Source organism: Anas platyrhynchos, chromosome 23 (assembly GCF_047663525.1).
Source record: "Anas platyrhynchos isolate ZD024472 breed Pekin duck chromosome 23, IASCAAS_PekinDuck_T2T, whole genome shotgun sequence".
Taxonomy (NCBI): Eukaryota; Metazoa; Chordata; class Aves; order Anseriformes; family Anatidae; genus Anas; species Anas platyrhynchos.
In genome coordinates, this window is record NC_092609.1 from 7,107,455 (window position 1) to 7,126,917 (window position 19,463).

General features: G+C 37.1%; 1 protein-coding gene across 1 annotated transcript; it reads left to right on the top strand.

Moving 5' to 3' along the window:
- The first annotated feature begins 948 nt into the window (after window positions 1-948).
- LOC139999311 (uncharacterized) lies at window positions 949-14,290 on the top strand. Its single transcript, XM_072027094.1, has 8 exons — window positions 949-985; window positions 5,415-5,531; window positions 6,211-6,381; window positions 6,488-6,622; window positions 7,466-7,848; window positions 8,970-9,039; window positions 9,608-12,670; window positions 14,142-14,290. Exons 1-8 carry the CDS (start codon window positions 949-951, stop codon window positions 14,288-14,290), a joined length of 4,125 nt encoding a protein of 1,374 aa, XP_071883195.1.
- The last annotated feature ends 5,173 nt before the right edge of the window (window positions 14,291-19,463 follow it).

A 19,463-nucleotide genomic window follows, 5' to 3' on the forward strand; every position in this document is an offset into this window, starting at 1 on the left:
CCTTAAAGAATGCAAATTGCAATTCTTTTATTACACGAAAATATCTTCTAAAATGGTCTGAGTCTCAAGCTAAAATATTCTGAGTCTTATGCTAGGTAAATATTCAAGGGAAAAACAAGGGTACCTATGCAGAACTTCTGAAAGAAAGTGACACAAAAATAATTTAAGAGAAACTCAGAAATTCTGTAATGCTTATTTTCAATACAAATTGTAAAATATCCTATGTGGAGGTATTTATAACTCCATCACTACCTTGATTTATTTACCTTTGGGATGTGACTTTACAGTGTCCTTTTCTGTCCCCAGGTATGAACTGTAAGTGATCATAGCAAAGACTTCATTTACTTATGTATTTATTTATTTATTTCCAAATACTGTTTGGCTTTCACTTAAAGAAATATTTCTGCATTTTTCAAGAGGCATAGACTGAAAACATAAGGTGGAGAAACAGCTGATCCTTAGCATTGGAAGTGTATGTAATTTTTAATATAAGGTGTATGTAATTTTTAATATAAGGAGGTGTTAAAGTGCCAGGCAGATGTCGCCATAATGTCTTTATCTGCAGTAAAACTTCTGTACACCACATAATGTGCTATGTGTCCATTGAACTAGGATGTTTTGACTATGGATTTTGAAAGAATGTAATTAAGTTTCTATATATGCCTCACTTCTTTTAATGTCTTGCCCTAGAAAGTTTTTGTTTGACAATAGTAAATAAAATAAAGTTGACTTTAATTCTGTGTTTGTGTTTTTGTTTGTTTGTTTGTTTGTTTTATATAATAAATGTAGCTTCCAGGAATTCATAAAAATATGTTTACAGTTACTCATGCCTTTATTTGGATTCATAGTTTTCTCTGTATGTGTCTATATATTTTTACATTTATAAATATATTTTAAGGAGGAGAGAGATATTTAGACAGTAGAACAGTAGAGAATGAGTACTAAATAATGTTGGTGAAGAGTGGTGGTGAATATCCATGGCCAGGTAAAATAAACATAAGAAAGAATATCACAGCTGCCTTTCTTTTCATCAGCAGACTGTTTCCTTTATACCAAACTAGGGAGACGTATAAGAAATTGAGGTGCCTGACAGTGCATCAGACTTTTTTTGGGTTCAATATATTTGAAAACTATATTTTGAAAGGCAAAAACACATATATATATTTTATCTGTCCAAAAGAAACAAGAACATTCCATAAATACCTGCAAGTATGTAAAGATAATATAATTTTCAGTAATGGTATAATATATACTCTCCAGAAAGGCTTTTAAATAAAATTTTAAATAACATTTTACATGGATACAGTAAGATAGTAAATATGCAGTCCATTTTATTATTATTTTTTATTATTCTATTTTTGTTTAAGAGCCTGGTCACATTTTATTAAAATGGGTAACTAAAATATTCGCTGTAAGGCTGAGCGTTTAGTTAACTCGGTATTCATATTTTCTAAGCAATCTTCCAAAAATAAAAAAATAAAAAAATAATCCTGACATTAGATTTTAATATTTCAAACCTGTACTGTAATCAATGGTATAGTTTATATATAGATATGTCATTTACTCTTGACTTTCTCTTTCATATCCAATATCCTTTCTGACTACTGTGAGTTCATAGCTCAAAAAAGTTTCTTGATAACAAGATCAGCTGCTTAATTACAAGAAAACCTGTATTGGTTTGAATTTTCCATCTTTTAATTTGTATCTTTCCATGGCATTCCTCTCCTGACTTGACACTAAGGTGCAATGCTATTTTGAGAGAACAGTGTGATTGTAGTTGTTAACCTTGATGCTGAGTTGTAAACACTATCAGGTTCGATAATTTCCCAAAGGCTGAGATCTGATGGAGCCAATTCTCAAAGATTAAAAGATATCAGGTAATTGATGATCTTTGAGGATGTCATCTCCATAGATTCTTATTTCAGCTTCCTTTCTTGCTTCTTTAGGATAGAATTTATGGTTTGTCCTCAGGGGAGGAAGAAAAAACAAAAGAAAACAAACAAACAAAATAAAACTGAAACAGGTGGAACTTGCACCCTTCTTTTAAAAAAAAAAAAAAAAAAAAAAAAGCCTTTGGGGTTACTTGCATCTCCAAAACTCAGTTAGTGAATATTCTGAGGCTTGTGACTTGCGCTTGTATGTGCACTTGAAGGGCTCAAATTTGGGGAGGCAATACACTGGAAGAAGGTGATGTAGAAGTAGAATTTTAACTGTCAGTTATATTGGGTCATCTGATAGCTTTTTATGGTACTCAGGGTAGATACAAGTACTTCTTATGCTTAATTTGAGCACCTCTCCCTAGCAGGAAGTTGAATATCTCTGTCTAGAACTATTCCGACTTCAGAACAGCACTTTAAAACACGTTCCTGACACAAATCCTTTATCAGAAGTGTCCAAGCATTAGGAGAGATTTGGGCTCACTGAACTGTGATGCAGCAGTACTTTGAAAGAGAAGTTTAATCAAGTTTGAATGCTTGAACAAACACAATATTCTGTGGGATTGGTGTTGTTTTAGTGTGTACCTGAATGCTTTTCCATTGCAAGAAAAACTTCTTAACAATAATGGCGCAATAAACTATTTTATTAACCATAAAACTTGCGTGCCATTTCTAGAAATGCATCTTTTGCCATTGAGAGTGGGAGATGAAAGGACTGCTCAGACTTGCAGCCATCTGAAAAGTATATATATATATATATTTTTTTTTTTTCTCTAAAAAGGGAAAAAAAAGTTAATATTTAACTTCCATATTTCATTTCCTCAGTATTATTTCCTTCAGTGACAGGATCGTATTTTGGAGGAAAAGACCTAGTTAAAGAAGTGCTAGTGGAGTAGAAATTGGGAAGTTCTGCAATTAAGAGCCTTTACCAGGCTCCTGGATAGCTTTGAAAGCATATAAGAAAATCTAAATGGCTACTGTATGGCTTAGAAAAGATCCCATGAACTTGTTTTTTTGCTATTTTCAGAGAGAGTTGCATCTACCTTTTTATCAAATATCTTCATGAATACCAGAAAAAATCCAGGTATCCTTGCCATTAAAATGTCAAAAAAAAATTGCCTAAAATCAACTAATTAGAGCTTTAAATTATATTTAAAGATTGGGCTTTTCTTAACAAGCTAAAAGCACGTTTACTAAGGCAAAGTAAGGCAAAGTGTTAAATCCTTGGTTTTGTTTGAGAGAAATATTCTGCAAGCCAGCCAACTGTGGAAGTTGTGTGAATTTTGTAATTAATATTTTGTGTACGTACATAAAGCTCCAAATGACCTATTTTTAAATAAAGGACAATGATTGCACCCTGTAGGAGGGTCAGACAGATCATTTTGTCAGAAATCACATGTAAAACGAGGGCCAAATTCACTTTAATCGGACCCACCGAGAACAAGTTTCAAGTCAAAGCCTTCAACTCATTTACATCAACAGCCGAGACTTCTAGCAGTCTGACCTGGTAGCTGGGCCAGGTTAAAACAAACAAATGAAAAACTTTCATCTGTTGCTGTTCCAGTCTGTCAAATTACCAAGATAAAATCATTTTACTACTGTGTTCTGAGGTGTATTTTAGTTAGTGAATTACTTCCTAGCCCTCCTCTTAACTGCCTGGTTCCTGTCAGCAAAGTCAGGCCCACCAATTAGCGCAGGCTAATTCTGCTCCTTTTTATATGTGTGCCTCCTTTGTTATGCTGTACATTGTTCACTAGTTGGGATATCTACTGACAATTAGGGAATGAGGCAGACACAAAGACTAATTTGATCACCCGGAGACCTGCCTCCCAAGATCCCTGTGTAGGCAGTGGAGACACAGCAGTACCTCCAGGGCACTCCAGCTGAGGTTTCAGCTCGCCTTCGCCCTCTAGAGAAGCCTCCTTCTTTCCATTAACTACAGGGAAAGACTGGCATCCCCAGGCAAGAGATGGCCCCTCTCAACCACGCTCCCATTTTAGTAAGGGAAGTCAGCGACAGAGTTTGACTTTTGAGTTTCAGGGCAAAGGCTGCTCGTCCGCCACGCTGGAAACGGGCCTGGTCCGGCTGCCTGATGGAGCTCATCCCAGCCCAGCTCCCGACCTGGCCCCATAGGCACCTTGTGCCTCCAAAATCAGCAATTCCCTTTGGGCACACTTCTATGTGCTCTCGGGACACTCCTGGCCTCACCAGGAGGACAGAATGAGGGAGGAATGGCAGTGGGGTGAATCTTTCACGTGAATTAAAGTCATTAAGTAAGGTTCTGTTTGTTAGGTTAATTGCGGTATTGATCCTCCAAGTCCCTCAATTTGGAGTAGTATATAACTGATACAATTTCAGTTCAATAATTTTTGTTGGTGAAAACATGCATTTTACCTGTATTCAGCTTAGTTTCTTTATGCCTTTTTCCCTAGCCAGTTCACACACTGTCAGTTGTAGACTGGACTGCCTGTAAGTGTTGGGTGTATGGCAGACATCATGGATGATAACCATTGAGACACAAATATTTTAATTGTTGAACATTCAAATTCAAATGTTGGTCAAAATAGTTTTGATACCACTGGAAAAATTGAGAGGGAATCTGGTTCTTGAAAATTTAATCTTTATGAAAACACTTAAAGATGAGATGTCTTTAATTTATGAAAACAAATTATATCAATTTGACTCTTTCAAATTTAAAATTTCCCATCAATATCAACATTCATCTGGCAATTTATTATTCTTTGCTATCTTCGTTTTTTGTAGAATCATTTTAAAGTTGTGAATAACATGCTGTGTGCAGTGTCTGTGTGCAGTGTCTCAGTGATAGTCCTATTATATGGTGAGATAAAATCACAGGCCTTCCTGGTTAATGCTGGATATGTTTCACTTAAAACAAACAAAAAACAAACAAACAAACAAACAAACAAAAAAAAGCAAAAAAAACAAAAACAAAAAAACAAAACAAAAAAAAAAAAAACATTTTTTTGCTGTTAAACCTTACATTCTGTTAAGGAAAAATTCAGGTAAAATAAAGTGCAAGACTGAAAGGCTTATGGCAAATTTGTAATGAGGAAAATATTTCACAGAATCGCAGAATATCCTGAATTGGAAGGAACCCACAATGATCATCAAGTTTAACTCCTGGGTCCTTAAATGACCGCCCAGAAAATCAGACCACATGTCTGAGAGCACTGTCCAAATGCTTTTTGAACTCGAGCAGAGAGTGAGGACAGAGTGAGGTCAGCACTTAGCACAGATTCTGGAACTGTATGACGCTTTTTGTTGTAGAAACGTACTGGATGCTTGGACACTTGTACTGGATGCTTGGACGCTCGTACTGGATGCTTGGACACTCGTTAAGATTCAGCTTGAAATTGTGATTTCTGACTACAGCAAATCCTTTGGAATCATAAATAGCTGTGAAGTCCTGTTTACACAGCTGCCAGTTAAGGTTATTGTGTCTGTTTTGCTTCGTAGTTGCGAAATCTTGGGCAGAAGTGGTAAAATTGGGTGTTGCAAGACCACAGGCAAAGGCCGTTAAAAAACGTGCCCCAAAACGAAGACCAATGAAGACGACAACACAGTCACCAAAGGTATTTGTTTTACTTCTTTTTAAGGTTTGGGGGTTTGCTTAACCTTGAAACAGCTTGTTGGCATTTAACTGCAGAAGCTGGAAGTTTGAGATTTTGGCAAGATGTTAAATGGGTATTGGTGTCTTTCTCACAGCGTGTAAATCTACTTGAATTTACTGAAATGTATTAATTCAAAACATCTTAAGAATGTATCTAAATAACTAATTGTGTTGGGTGGATGGAGTAAGTATTTGTCCCTTGTCTGTAGTTGAAGCTGTAGTGCTGTTTGAAAGAGGTTCTGTTCCGGTTTAACCACTTTACGTGGTGGTGAGGTTGGTCGTTGGATGATGGTGAAGGTCTTTCCCAACCTAAAGGATTCTATGCAGGTGGAAAGGAGTAAGACTGAAAGACTCTCAGGATAATCCCTGAGCGTTTCTGAAAGCTAAGAAAACTTGTCTCAGATGCTCATTGAGCGTAGTCACTCAAATCTTAAACGAATATATGAGCTGCATTTCACAACGAATCAGCCCTTTAAAGTAGCTGCAATTTAACCACTTCTGTATGCCCAGCAGTCTGTATTAGCTAAACACGACCAATAAATTTGTGGAATCTCTTGAGTGATTCTGGCTAGGTTTTAAATAAAAGGGATCTTTGTGTCCTAATTTTTATTTATTTATTTATTTTTTTTTTTCCTTTTTTTCCTCCAGAAAGAAAAATAAAAGGTCATTTTAGCACAGGTCATGCAGAATCTCCTGCTACAGTAGTTGTAGGCAGAGCGCACTCTACCACTGGTAGAATAGCTGGACAGGTCCTTAAAGTAGTGAAAAATCCAATCTTGAAACAAAACTTGAATATGGATGAAAGCTTCACAGGTACGTTGTGAGATTTTTAAAACCTGTTACTGGTTCTGCCAACTGTGCACTTTTTTTTTTTTTTTTTTCCGAAACAAGTGCTCATTTTTCTGAATATAATTTATAGGGCTGGCTGAGATGTTTAAAACTCCAGAAAATACAAGTGGAGAAACATCACCTTCAAGCACTGTTCGTGACAGTGATCTTACACCACCGTGCACGACAATGGACACTTCTGAACTGCGTACTCCTGAAGAATCTGGTATGGTTGTTAATTGGAAAGAAATTATTAAAGTATACTTTGGGGTAGCTGTGTCTGCAACTCACTGATAGTGCATAGCCTAATGCTAGGCAGACTTAGTGTAGAGATAAAGCATCTTGCAACCATTGATTTTTTTTTTATCATGTATTGGAGGACATTTTCCAGTAGTTCCAGTTATTTTTTTTGGTAGGTGTTATTTTTTTATTCATTCAGTTTTATATCGAACTTCTAAATGCTGAAGTATTGTTTCAGGCAAACCTTGTGTTGAAGCATGGCAATCCTTTAATCAATTGTCAGGGGATACATCTAGATTCAATGACAAAATCTTACGGCAGGGAGTGGTTATGCTGTAGAATTTTGCAAAGATTCTACTTAAGAAAAATGTCAGATTAGGAAGATTTGTGTTAAGATGATCCTTAGCTTTTTTTTTCTGTCTTTTGCATATGACTTTGCATATCAGTCGTGTTCCTGAATAACTCAGAATTCTTTAAATTCTGTTTTACTAAGAATTTAGCAAAAGTGAGCATCTAGTGAATCACCAACAAAAATCAAGAATGAATTATCCAATATTCAGAGTAGTAATACTAATGATTTTTATCAGATTAAATAAAAAATCATCAAGGTTTTTTAGGCTTAATTTTTTTAACGTATGCTGTGCCTTGTAGGAGCTAATTGCCTTCTTGCTAATTACCAAACCAATTGCTGAAACACAGTTTTGGATTTAGCTTGTAGAAAGCTTTGGCTGATTGAATCCATTTTTTACTTAGTTATACAGCGATTGGAATGTTTGGATTTCCTGCTTAGTTTGTTTGCCAAATTAGATAAACCTACTGTTTATTTCAGGAGAGATGATGGTGTCACCATTAAATACTCCAGATTCTTCAGGAGAGATACTGGATTGTCATGACATCTCAGATTTGATGAGAGAGGAGGAATCTCCAAAGTCTATATTTGAAATAATGTACTCCAGAATTCCAGAAGGAATAGCTATGCTGGAAGAAGATCTTGATGTGGACAGCGTATCATTAAGTGCAGAGAAACAAGCCTCTCAGGTGAAATTGGAAAGTAAAAGGAAAACACCAGATGAGAAGTTGGAGTCAGTCAACGTTGGATCAGCCATCAAGCAGCCATTAAAAACCCCAGAGAAGAAGCCAGGACTTGTAGAGGTCCTGTCGGGCATCAAGCAGCTTATGAAGACTGCCAAGCAGAAGTCAGAGGAAACAAAGGTAAAATATTTTCTTTAGCTTTTGGAAAGAGTTTATTTAAGCTTGGAGCCTGTGGTTGAAGTGAACTCTTAGGCCATCTAATAAGACATGTTTTATATCATTGTATTTTCATTAAAATATCTCATGCACAAGACCTGTGGCTGACAAAATACCTTCTGGAAGAGCACCTGATGTTTATTTGAAAACAGTGAAGTTGACAACCTGTGTTTTCCTTGGTAGCTTTGTCCAGGTGTGAATGGGTAAAAACCAGAAGATGCAGCTGAGTACAAATTTGAAGGAGCACTTTTTTTCTAGTCATTTGTTTCTGTTATGTTTAAAGCACCCTTAAATTACTTACAGACTACAATGGAGTTCTTTCTGTGCCTTCCTTTTCATAAGTGGGATATATGCATGTTTGTTTTTTTTTTGTACAGCTTCTTCATAGCTTGTAGATTAAATTCAAAACACTTTTTTTCTTTAAACATCCAAGAGCACTGAGCTTTTGCCAAAATTTGGTGTTACCACGTAGTCAGTTGATTGCTCTTCATGCCCATAAGGCTTTCATTCACTGCTTGCTGAATGGACACCAATTCTACTCTGTTTGCTTGTATTAGGATGTACTTTGTTTAGAGGAACCCTACCTAAATGGCTGCTGAGGCTGCTCTGGGTTACCATTTTGACCTTACAATTCGCACCTTCATCACTCTTGTCATTGGTGTATTTTATTAGCATCGATTTTTGTTGACTCCCAGATCCATAGATTAAAATGAGTATTGCTGGTCTGTGTAGAACTACAATAAAACACTTCAAAACATTCAAATGATTTAGATTCAATAACCCTCTTTTTCTAATCTTACTAGACAATGTTCAGCCCGTTTACTGAATGCTTTTTAAAACTCTACTGTGTTGTCTTTCACTGTAAAAACTGCTACACTAGCTCAGATAACAAGTATTAAGTTCAATTTTGTGGTAGTACCAAATATATGATGCAGTTAGCAAACGAAGTTGGCTTCATTTTCTCATAAAGTATTTGGCAGGACTTTTTTCAACTGTTTCACTCCCAATTTTCTATTAGTTAACTATTTCTTGTCCTGTCAGACACACACAAAAGTATTGATTATTGCTTATTTCCTTAGGTCAGGTCAGAAAATGTTATGGATCCTAAGCAGGAAGATGCTGTAACTGCTTGTACTAATGGCAGTCGTGAGTATGGTAAGTACAAACACTTTTATTTTAACTAGAGTAATAATGAATATGCAGGACTGTGTGTGTTGTTAGGAAGTTTCAACGTGTTGTAAAAATTCCAAATTATATAGTATGGAAGGAGCAAATATCTCAGGGAATTTGAGCAGTAATCTGTAACACAAACCAGTGTTGGCATTCTATTGGTGTTTAAAAAATGGTGTAGTAGTTTGATGTAATAACGGTGGCATCTCCAAACATACCAGTGTAAAAAACAAACAAACAAAAAATCACCTGTTGCTAAGGTATCCACTTAAAATCACCTTTATTTGCAAAGACTTTCAAAATATATCTTAAAGCTTGAGTGCTACCTGTCAAATAAAACAAATAACTCTGTGTACTAAACTGGGTTTTATTCTAGGAGTCTGTTTAAATCCCTGTTACTTTTTAAAATAAAATATGATTCATTTGAGCAAGACCACTTTACTAGGAAAATGAAAACTCAAGAGATACTTTGATCGGGCATAGTAATGTATAACTTTTGATTGTGCTCTTTTCTATATGACAAACTTTGTAGGGGGGAATAAAACTGTTTTAGAAGACAAAGGAAATACTTCACAAGATAAAGATTCTCAACAAAAGTTGTCAACTAGCGAAGACCACTCTACCCAGAGACTAACAAGGGGCAGACCAAGGAAGACTGTACATCCACCTTCAACAAAGCAGTGTGAAAAGGATTTAAATTCAAAAGAATTGCAAGGTCTGGAGAAAAAGAGCATCCAAGAAGAGATGGGAGAGATCAGTACTTCAACTTCAGTAGCTAAAAATACAGGAAGAGGAAGGAGAACAAATCTTTGCATGGAAAAAGAAATTGTTTCAAAGCATCCTGTTGAGAAAACAGTTGAAACCGTTTCACTTGTGGAAACGCAGGTTGATACTCGAAGACCAAGAAGAGGTAAAACTAAGGAACCTAAGGAGTTAAAACATCCTAGTGAGGATCTTGAGTCTTCTGAAAAAGATTCTTCAGTGCTACAAAAAGATCCTGCAAATAGGAAACAGGCTTTGCAGGAGTATGATATCAGTAGCACATCTGTAACTGAAGATGATCAAAGCAGAAAGACAGAAGGCGTATCTAGTAGCACTCAGGATGAAAATCACCAACTGCAAACAGATTTAAAAAAATCTGAAAACGCATCTGACAAAGGTAGTGTAGAAGACAGAGAAGAAATTCTTCTATTGCATCAGAAGAGGTCTAGAGGAATGAAAAAAATAGAAAACACAGAAGCACTGCTTCCACCCAAAAGACAAAGAAGAGCTAGGAATGAACAGGTTGAACAAGCTCCTTCAGAGGAACTTCATGGGACGACAAGGAAACTTCGTAAACACCAATCAGCAAAATTACTACAAGGTGATGAGCAGACTTCTGAGACTGCCCCCACAGAAGCATCTGGAAACAGAACTGAACTTGAAGTAAAGGTAACAGAAAAAAGAGGTAAGTCTTCAAGAAATGCTAGAAAACAACCAACAGAAGTAAAACCAGACATGTGCGGGATGGCACTTGAAAATACACAGAATGTTCAGAAAGCCAAGGAGACTTCAAATGAAACCATTACGGAAACAAAATCACCCACCAAAAATGAGAGGAAAGTATCTCTGGGAGATGAAGCGGAAAATGCTCAGGAAAATACTACAAAGGCATCTCAAAGATTAAAGTCAGAATCACCTTCTGGAGAGACAGATAAAATGCCAGTAACTGTTCTCAACTTGGAATTCAAACAAGAAGCAAACAGAACTAGAAGCAGGAGAGGGAAAAAAGACTCTTCAGAGAAGAAGGCTGATGAATTTGCCCAGGATGTAAACAGCCTAGATCTTATGCTTAAATGTAAGTCAGAAACAGAGGAATCTTCTCCCAAAGAGTCTTCAGCCTCTAGTTGTGTCAAGCAGGCACACCAAGTAATGAAAGACCAGAACAACACAGCTGACACATTGGTAACTGCTCTAAACAGTGATGGCATTGCTCATAGACATCAAAAGCAGACAAGAAATGAGCAGGAAGCAAATGAACCAAAGCAAACTGAAATCCTGCAAGAGAATCGAACACCAAATAATAGAATTACACGTAGAAGACTTAGAGGAAGAAGAGTTAATTTTAAACTTGAAGAAGCCAGTTCCGAAGCTCTAGGAGAAGAAAGGAATTTACCTGGGAATGAGGAAGGAATGGCTTGCAAACATGATCAACGTGAGGCTTCAGAAAATCCTTTAGAAGTAAGGAGGAGCAGAAGAAGGCAAGCTGATTCCATTCCACAAGCAGCTTGTTCTACCTTTACGAAAAAAGAAACCTTAATTAAAGATCATAGTAAAGATGAGACTTCTACAAAAGATCAAGATCCAGCTTTGGAAGCTATTCCCTCTTCAACAGAAGAAGTTCTGCTGAGAGGACGAAGGCGGCGAGAGGTTGCTGTAGCATCACAAACGGTGAGTTCTCTTTCTATCAGAGAAAAACGTGGCTTGCTAGAAGGTGATGATAAAAAGATGACTGTGAAAGAAGATCAAAATCCAGCATTGGGAGATAGCACTTTGCAGGCAAAAGCAAATGCATCAGCAAGGGACAAAAGAAAAGAGATTGATCTAGCAGCAGAGGCAAAAAGTTCAGCTTCTCTCCAGAGAAAACGTGGCTTGTCAGAAACTGATGACAAAGAGGAGAGTACTAATGAAGAACAAAACGTGCTTTTGGAATCGGTGTCCTGTGCAAAAGCAAAGCCATTAGGAAGGGGCAGAAGGAAAGAAACTCCTCCAGTGTCACACACAACTAATTCCATTTCTCTTAGAAGAAAACGTGGTTTGCCAGCAGATAATGGTAAAGAAGAGGCTCTTAAAGATCAAAATGTTCCGTTAGGAGCAGTTGTTTCAAGTCTAAAAGATCAACCAAAAAGAGGCAGAAGGAATGAAGCTGCCATATTATTAGAAGCCACAAGTTCTACTCCTGCTCGGGGAAAACGTAACTTATCAAAAGAAAGTAGCAGAAATAATAATCATAGGAAAGCTAAACAAATGATTTCTGAAAAACCCTCTTCCGAAGAAAAAATTGACCTTTCAAAAGGGTACTCAGGGAAAAAGTGTAGTATCACTTCACTGGCTGTTAGTTCTAGTTCACTTCAAGGTTTGCCAGAAGATGGTAAGAATGAAACTCCCAAAGAGCAACAGGGTATACTTTTGGAAGTAACCCAATCAGGAAAAGAAAATCCATCGAAGGCAGGCAGAAGGAAAATAGTTCCTTCCAAATCTGAAGAAACTAGTTCAACCTTTCTCAGGGAAAAGCTTGTCTTGCCTGAAGACAGAGGTCAAAACGGAATCCTTAAGGAAGGTGAAGGTACAGCTCTGGAAAATAACTCATCCCAGGAAAAACAAAGGCAACTGAGAAATAAGAGGAAAAATGTACAATTCAAACCAGAGGCAGCTACTTCTCTTCGTGACAATGGCAACTTGCCTGAAAACGGCAACATTTCGGAAATGCAGTGTTTGATACCCACTGGTTCTGAAGAAAGTAATCAGTCTGGAAAAGGAAAAGAGGTTAACCCTACCCAACAGACAACTTCCACTTCTCGCAGAAGAAAATGTCTGTTGCCAGCAGATGATGTACCACCTAAAAAATCAAAATCAGGTGAGGAAAAAAAAATATTTCTATTTTCTACATATAGCTAAGTCTAGAATTTTGTACAGGTTATTACTGTTGGCTGCCATAGTCTAATGTAAATAGAGAGTGGGTCTTTAATGTAGCAAAGAGTGGTAAGTAAAGAAGGGGCTAGGTTATCCTGTACAAACCAGATGTTTCTCCAAAGCAGAATGGATTGATTGTATGGCATCTGACAGCTGTATTCCTCTTCTGCTGAGTTATTCAAATGCTCTCATGCTCTTCTGCTGTCTCAATCCGTAACTTGCAGGTTAAATAACAGCAATTAACTAACTTACAGGTGGTTATGAGCATAGCATGATAATTACATTTGTAGCACCCATTGTCTGTGCTTGTTTTCTCCTAAATACCATCTAAGCTCCTGCTTTTGTATGTCCAGGTTTTGGGTAGCTTGTACAACTTATCCGTGCTGTAATGAAGTTGGTGCTAGAAGGACTTGGAGCTGTATTTGAGCTCAAATGACAGCAGAAGTTCCACATGTCTCTCACTTTTCCTGTTTTTCAGTTTTATTTTCCCCAAGCCAATAGAGCTCTAGCTTCAGACACTTGAAATATTCCCTAAACCTTTCAGCTGGATGTGATAAAATTTTAAAGATACCACGTTGTAATAAGAAATTATCGTCAAATAAATATAATAAAATGGAAGTAATGAATCTTTACAGATGCACAAAGAATTTTCTGGCAGGTTATGTGCATTAATCCTGTTGTGATTTGGCCATGCTCTCGTTTCATTTCTCTTCATCTCTTTATCTGTTACATGTGCTTATCCAAACGTAACACGTACATCTATTGTGGCAGGTTCCCCTCTTGGTTTATTGACTTCACACTTCTGCTAGTTTTCACTTCTTGACACTGCTACATGCACCTCCCAAAGGACTGATCTCTCCCAGTGCTTTTCTACCGGTCTGAATAGTTTCTTTTGGGGGGAGGTCCTTTTTCCCCACATGGATTTTAGTGGTGGTGCTTGGGTCGATGCTCATCTCTTGGAGCAGCTTCACTGGTCTGTGCCATGTGGATTCTTCCAGAAGCGTCCAGTGTGTTTGTTACAACTACAAGCTTGACTTTGCAGTTCTAGCTGGACAATAAATTAGTTGCTGTACATTCATTTTTGCTGTTTTTTTCTTCAGTGTTAGATATGTTTTAGTTTTACATATCAGTAGAAGAATTTTTAGCTAAAATAATAGCTAATTGGTTTTGGTGCTCTCATTAATGTTAACCTACTTTCAGAAATAGCTGTATGTCCTTGGGGACCTATTTTAAAGGATATTGGATGTGCAGAAGTGTGGGTTTTGTAACTGGTTTGTTGAACTCATAGATGTAAGCTTTGGAACGTAGTCATTAGGGACATCTCCCTTCAAAAACAATGGAACTGAAGATTGACTTTCTATAAAATGCTTGATTTATGATATAAATTTCCATTTAATATTTCTGTCTACGAATAGAGAATGATGAAAACGGATCACCCAAAAAAGGGAAAAGAAACAAAACTGAAGAAAAACTTGAAGGCAATGTGAAGACAACTCAGACTGCTGGAGGGACGAACAGGACAACAAGATCAAGCACAAGAGCAAGTGCAAGAACAAGAAAATAGTCTTAACAGTTAAAGAGCCAGTTTTTAGAATGATTCTGTAAATGACATTGGAATTTTTAATGTGACTTGGCTTACACTCAGATTTTAAGTTCAGATTTTGTAAAGCTATCGCTGATGATATTATCTAAGTACTTTTCTTAATATGTTTACAGATATGATGCCGCCTGTTTTAGTAGATACATATAGTGGTTCCTATACCATGCGATGCTTGTGCAGAATGGCAGGTAGAAAAATAAATCTTTTATGCTCGTATTTATCCCCTTTTTTATGGTAATGAGTACAGTAGCCAGGAAGCCATGTTACTTTACTGCCAGTGTAATTGTAAGCTATTTTCTGCTTAAATTTTATGTGCTTAAGTCTTATTTTTTCATTAAAGTTCTGTAAATATTCTTTTAAAAACTATAGATTTATTAGTAGAACTACTATGAATGAAAATGCTATTTAAAAAAAAAAAAAAATTTACTGAGAAGTACGGGTTTGTAAGCCGTTAAATTTGTAAACAATTTAGGACTTAAGTGTTTTGTGTTCTTAGGAATAATTAAAGATGTAATTACTACTGTCCTCTTACAACCATATTTAATTTTTTTAGCCAAATGCCATAATTTTTGGAAGTGTAATGTGGGTGCCTCTGAAATTCAGGCAATTCTCTTGTAAACATGGCCACGCTGTGCAGTGCTTGTAAAGGGAGGTGAGCACTGGGAAGAGGAGCAGTGAGCGTATGAGGTTGCGATGTTGCCCTTTTCAGAGCTGCAGCTGATGTGGAGTACTGAATGTGGTTTGGAGAATATTTTCTAGAGGTCAGTGTCTGCGGCCTGTGGATAATGTTGGCGTGCACACATCTCAAAGGGTGGTAGCTTTCTGTTCCTCTATGAAATGCAAAAAAAAAAAAAAAAAAAAAATTCAGCTCAGGTATCTATGCATTTTTAAAACCCCAGTTAAGAACCTACATTTTCATATAGTCTAGGAGGAGTAATAGATTTCTATGGAAGGACAGATAGAGTTTATTTTCTGATGTTTTTCTTAGGGCTTCTTTTGGAGAAGATGAATGGCCCTTTGGGCAAGTTCTGATTTGTGAAATCCGTGTTTTCAAAGTGTTACCACAAGAGGAGTGAGGGGTTGCTTCCACCAGCTTAGGTTGCAGCCTCTGAAATGAGAGGAGTGTCTTCACCCAAGATGTTTAGTTGGGTCTGTGGTGCAGGATTTATGATCATCCCAAATTCCAGGACATGTAGCTTCATGCTTCTTGTCTCAGCAACAACTCAAGCAGTAGGTCTAGACTAGTGACCTTGGAGTTTTACAGAATTTTACCGATTTTACTGGATCCATATGAAGTCCTTGCATGTTGAACAACTCCAGTTTCCTTGCACTCATTTTCTCCTGCTCTGTTTGTGACTCAGTCTCCTTAACTGCAACAGGGAGACTTCACAAAGCCATCTTCACGAACCTAATCCTGTGTCGGCCCCTACTGGCTGCTGCTTAGAAGTATCCCTTTTGGTTGGTTTGGTTGTTTTCCAAAGAAACCTGGTGATAGCCACCAACAGATTCAGAAGAGAAACAGGACAAAGCAGCTTGGCATTTGTAACCCCTTGAAGGTGATGTGCTTGGGATCAATTTGTCATTTGGCTTAGTAGCTTTCCCTATGCAATGTGGGTAGAAAGAGGAAATAACAGCAGTGCTTTGAAGTCTGGAAGCTCATGATATAAGTACCCTTCTAGGTCAGCTTCACAGCCTTGCTGTCTTCCGTGTTCCAACCTGTATTTTTTGTTCTTGCAGTTATGTAAGAGAAGCAAGTGCCTCTAAGTTGCTCTTTCTCTGTCATTTCAGTCTTTAATATCATCCCATAATTATTCAAGGCAGTAATTTCTAACAAATCAAAGTCCTAAGGCACACCCCAATTTTTATTTTTTATTTTATTTTTTTTTTTTCAGAATGAGAACAGGGCTGAACTCTTGTGCTGTGAGCAAATGCTCCATTTTAATTGCATTACACACAGCCTTAATGATAAGGGATCATTCCATCTTCCCTAATTTAGCTAGTACGTGTTCGATAGTGAGGCGGCCTCCATACCAGAGGAGATGAAAGCCTTGGGCAGAGGCACGGAGTTGTGAGGGTAGAGGAAGAACACTTGCCAAGTTTCCATCACTGCATTGAAGGAGCTGCCTTGTTTTCCATTCAGTAGCTGCAACTAGGATATAAGAGGGCATCTTGGCCTCTGTGCCAAGCTGTGCAAAGTGAAGAGCTCGTCAGCGAGATGAGCAAAGGGGCATTTTGTTTGGGTTTGTTGAGTGTCACAGGTTGTGCAAACAAGACATTCACCACACAAAAGCTGTTCTGCATAAATGTTACTCTTGACTCATTGGATAAAACCTAATTAAGGCTTTCCTAACAGGGCAATATTCTTTTTTTTTCCAAACAAAGTTCTTGAAAGAAGCAGGAGGGGGGATTCTCGGCTCCTTTTCACAAACCACTTCAAAAGAACTGAGAGAACACCCTTAACTAGATAGCGCCGCTAGGAGCAAATCATTTTTCATAGCACCTGGCACACTGCGTTAGGGTATCACACATCCCACCACTTCAGCTGTGGTCAGCACGTGACTGCTGATGAGCGGGGGCTAACGAAGCGTGCCAGAAGCTGGGCTGTGACTGCTTAACCCCACTGCCACACAGGGCCTGAGCTTGCTCCCCATTCAGCCACTCGGGCTTATTAATTGGGGCTGCGATCCACAGGAAAGTAACTGCTCTGTGGTTGTTTTCTGTAGAGCAGCTAATGCTCAGACTAAGTAAATTGACTTGAAATATCTAATTAATAAGTAAATAATAGTCCATAAAGAGCAGCTGACTCTGTCTGCTGAGATACTACAGAAATGGGGCCTCGCTTAGCAAAAGAGGTCCTAATGGCCTTTTGGGGCAGTGCAAGAAATTCCCTTCTAAAGATGATTGTTAGTTTTGTCCTTGCTTTTATTCTAAAAACCAGTCTCGTCCTAACTGACACCAGCAGAAAGAGTCCACACTCTTGTTTTAAGACAGTATCTGTGACTTTCATGCAGCAGAATTGGTAATTCTACAGGTCACGTTAAAGGTTTTATACAGGATTTTAAACTCAAGTATTTGGTGTCTCTGATTTGTTTTGAAGTCTGTCTCTTCAAAACTAGTAAACTGATATACATGTATATATATATGTATATACATGTATTTTAACAAGTTTTAAAGATCAGCAGCCTATGCACATCATTTTGGGGAGCAATGGTAACAGTGGTTTGAAGTAAATTATGTGTCTGTTTAACACAGAATGGGAAAAAATAACCTACTTTAGTTGTAGAATCTCAGAGGAAAGCAAAGTCCTACCAACACACCTACAGTGAGAACAAGCTCCAGTGAACCACACGTATGCAAACGTTATAGCCTTATTGAGAAATAGAGCTGAACACAGGCATATTTTCTGATTCTAATTAATATATATATTTTTGTCTCCAGTGATTCTGTCTGATATCTCATTTTTTGTTTGCTCCTAGTTTGTGACTTTCTATGTATATGTAAAGTATGCATATAAAGTTATCAAAGTTATACACTTATATATATTTTTCAGAGCTGAGTTACCAATTTCTGAACATACTAAATGCATAATTAATACTTGATATACATTTAATATCTCTGTGGCAGTGAACTAATTTATTTTCTACTTTTATATTACTATTTAGTACAAGCTAAACATGAGTAAAGAATGGTATCCATCCCTAGGCATGTTGACCAGATCTGTACCATTACAGTAGTTCAGGGGGACAGAAGGTGGTCAACCTTCATCTCGTGAGACTCACAGCCCCACAAGGAAAAATGTGTCATAGGATTATTTTCTGTAACATAGTACGCATAAATATCTTGCAATTTGCTCTCAAGTATAGCTAGGAGTCTCAAGTTAACTATTTTCTCAAAAATTTTGATGGCAAATATAAATGTGCGGTTGTCATCCCATGTCTTGTGTCATTGGTCATCTCCTGAGTGTACACCGACACTCAGCTCCTTCCAGGAATCTTCACCGACTTTGATACTGCCAAATCAATACCCCTTAGGTTATAAACTCTACAAGAAGCCAGGTATTTTTGCCTAAATTGAATGCCTAACTTGAAAGAGCCCTTCAGAGCTGCAACACAGCTGAAAATAATTCCCAAACTGCCCTACTTCGATTTCATTCTGCTTCATTTAATGTGTTTCTGGAAGGTGGTGGTGTCCTTAAAGAATGCAAATTGCAATTCTTTTATTACACGAAAATATCTTCTAAAATGGTCTGAGTCTCAAGCTAAAATATTCTGAGTCTTATGCTAGGTAAATATTCAAGGGAAAAACAAGGGTACCTATGCAGAACTTCTGAAAGAAAGTGACACAAAAATAATTTAAGAGAAACTCAGAAATTCTGTAATGCTTATTTTCAATACAAATTGTAAAATATCCTATGTGGAGGTATTTATAACTCCATCACTACCTTGATTTATTTACCTTTGGGATGTGACTTTACAGTGTCCTTTTCTGTCCCCAGGTATGAACTGTAAGTGATCATAGCAAAGACTTCATTTACTTATGTATTTATTTATTTATTTCCAAATACTGTTTGGCTTTCACTTAAAGAAATATTTCTGCATTTTTCAAGAGGCATAGACTGAAAACATAAGGTGGAGAAACAGCTGATCCTTAGCATTGGAAGTGTATGTAATTTTTAATATAAGGTGTATGTAATTTTTAATATAAGGAGGTGTTAAAGTGCCAGGCAGATGTCGCCATAATGTCTTTATCTGCAGTAAAACTTTTGTACACCACATAATGTGCTATGTGTCCATTGAACTAGGATGTTTTGACTATGGATTTTGAAAGAATGTAATTAAGTTTCTATATATGCCTCACTTCTTTTAATGTCTTGCCCTAGAAAGTTTTTGTTTGACAATAGTAAATAAAATAAAGTTGACTTTAATTCTGTGTTTGTGTTTTTGTTTGTTTGTTTGTTTGTTTTATATAATAAATGTAGCTTCCAGGAATTCATAAAAATATGTTTACAGTTACTCATGCCTTTATTTGGATTCATAGTTTTCTCTGTATGTGTCTATATATTTTTACATTTATAAATATATTTTAAGGAGGAGAGAGATATTTAGACAGTAGAACAGTAGAGAATGAGTACTAAATA

Bases quoted from the DNA above. Each gene is read 5' to 3' on its own strand.
- LOC139999311 (XM_072027094.1), top strand. From the start codon at position 949: ATGTTGGTGAAGAGTGGTGGTGAATATCCATGGCCAG. The intron at 986-5,414 runs GTAAAATAAACA...TTTGCTTCGTAG, and splicing joins TGGTGAATATCCATGGCCAG to TTGCGAAATCTTGGGCAGAA. The intron at 5,532-6,210 runs TATTTGTTTTAC...TTCCTTTTTTTC, and splicing joins GACAACACAGTCACCAAAGG to CTCCAGAAAGAAAAATAAAA.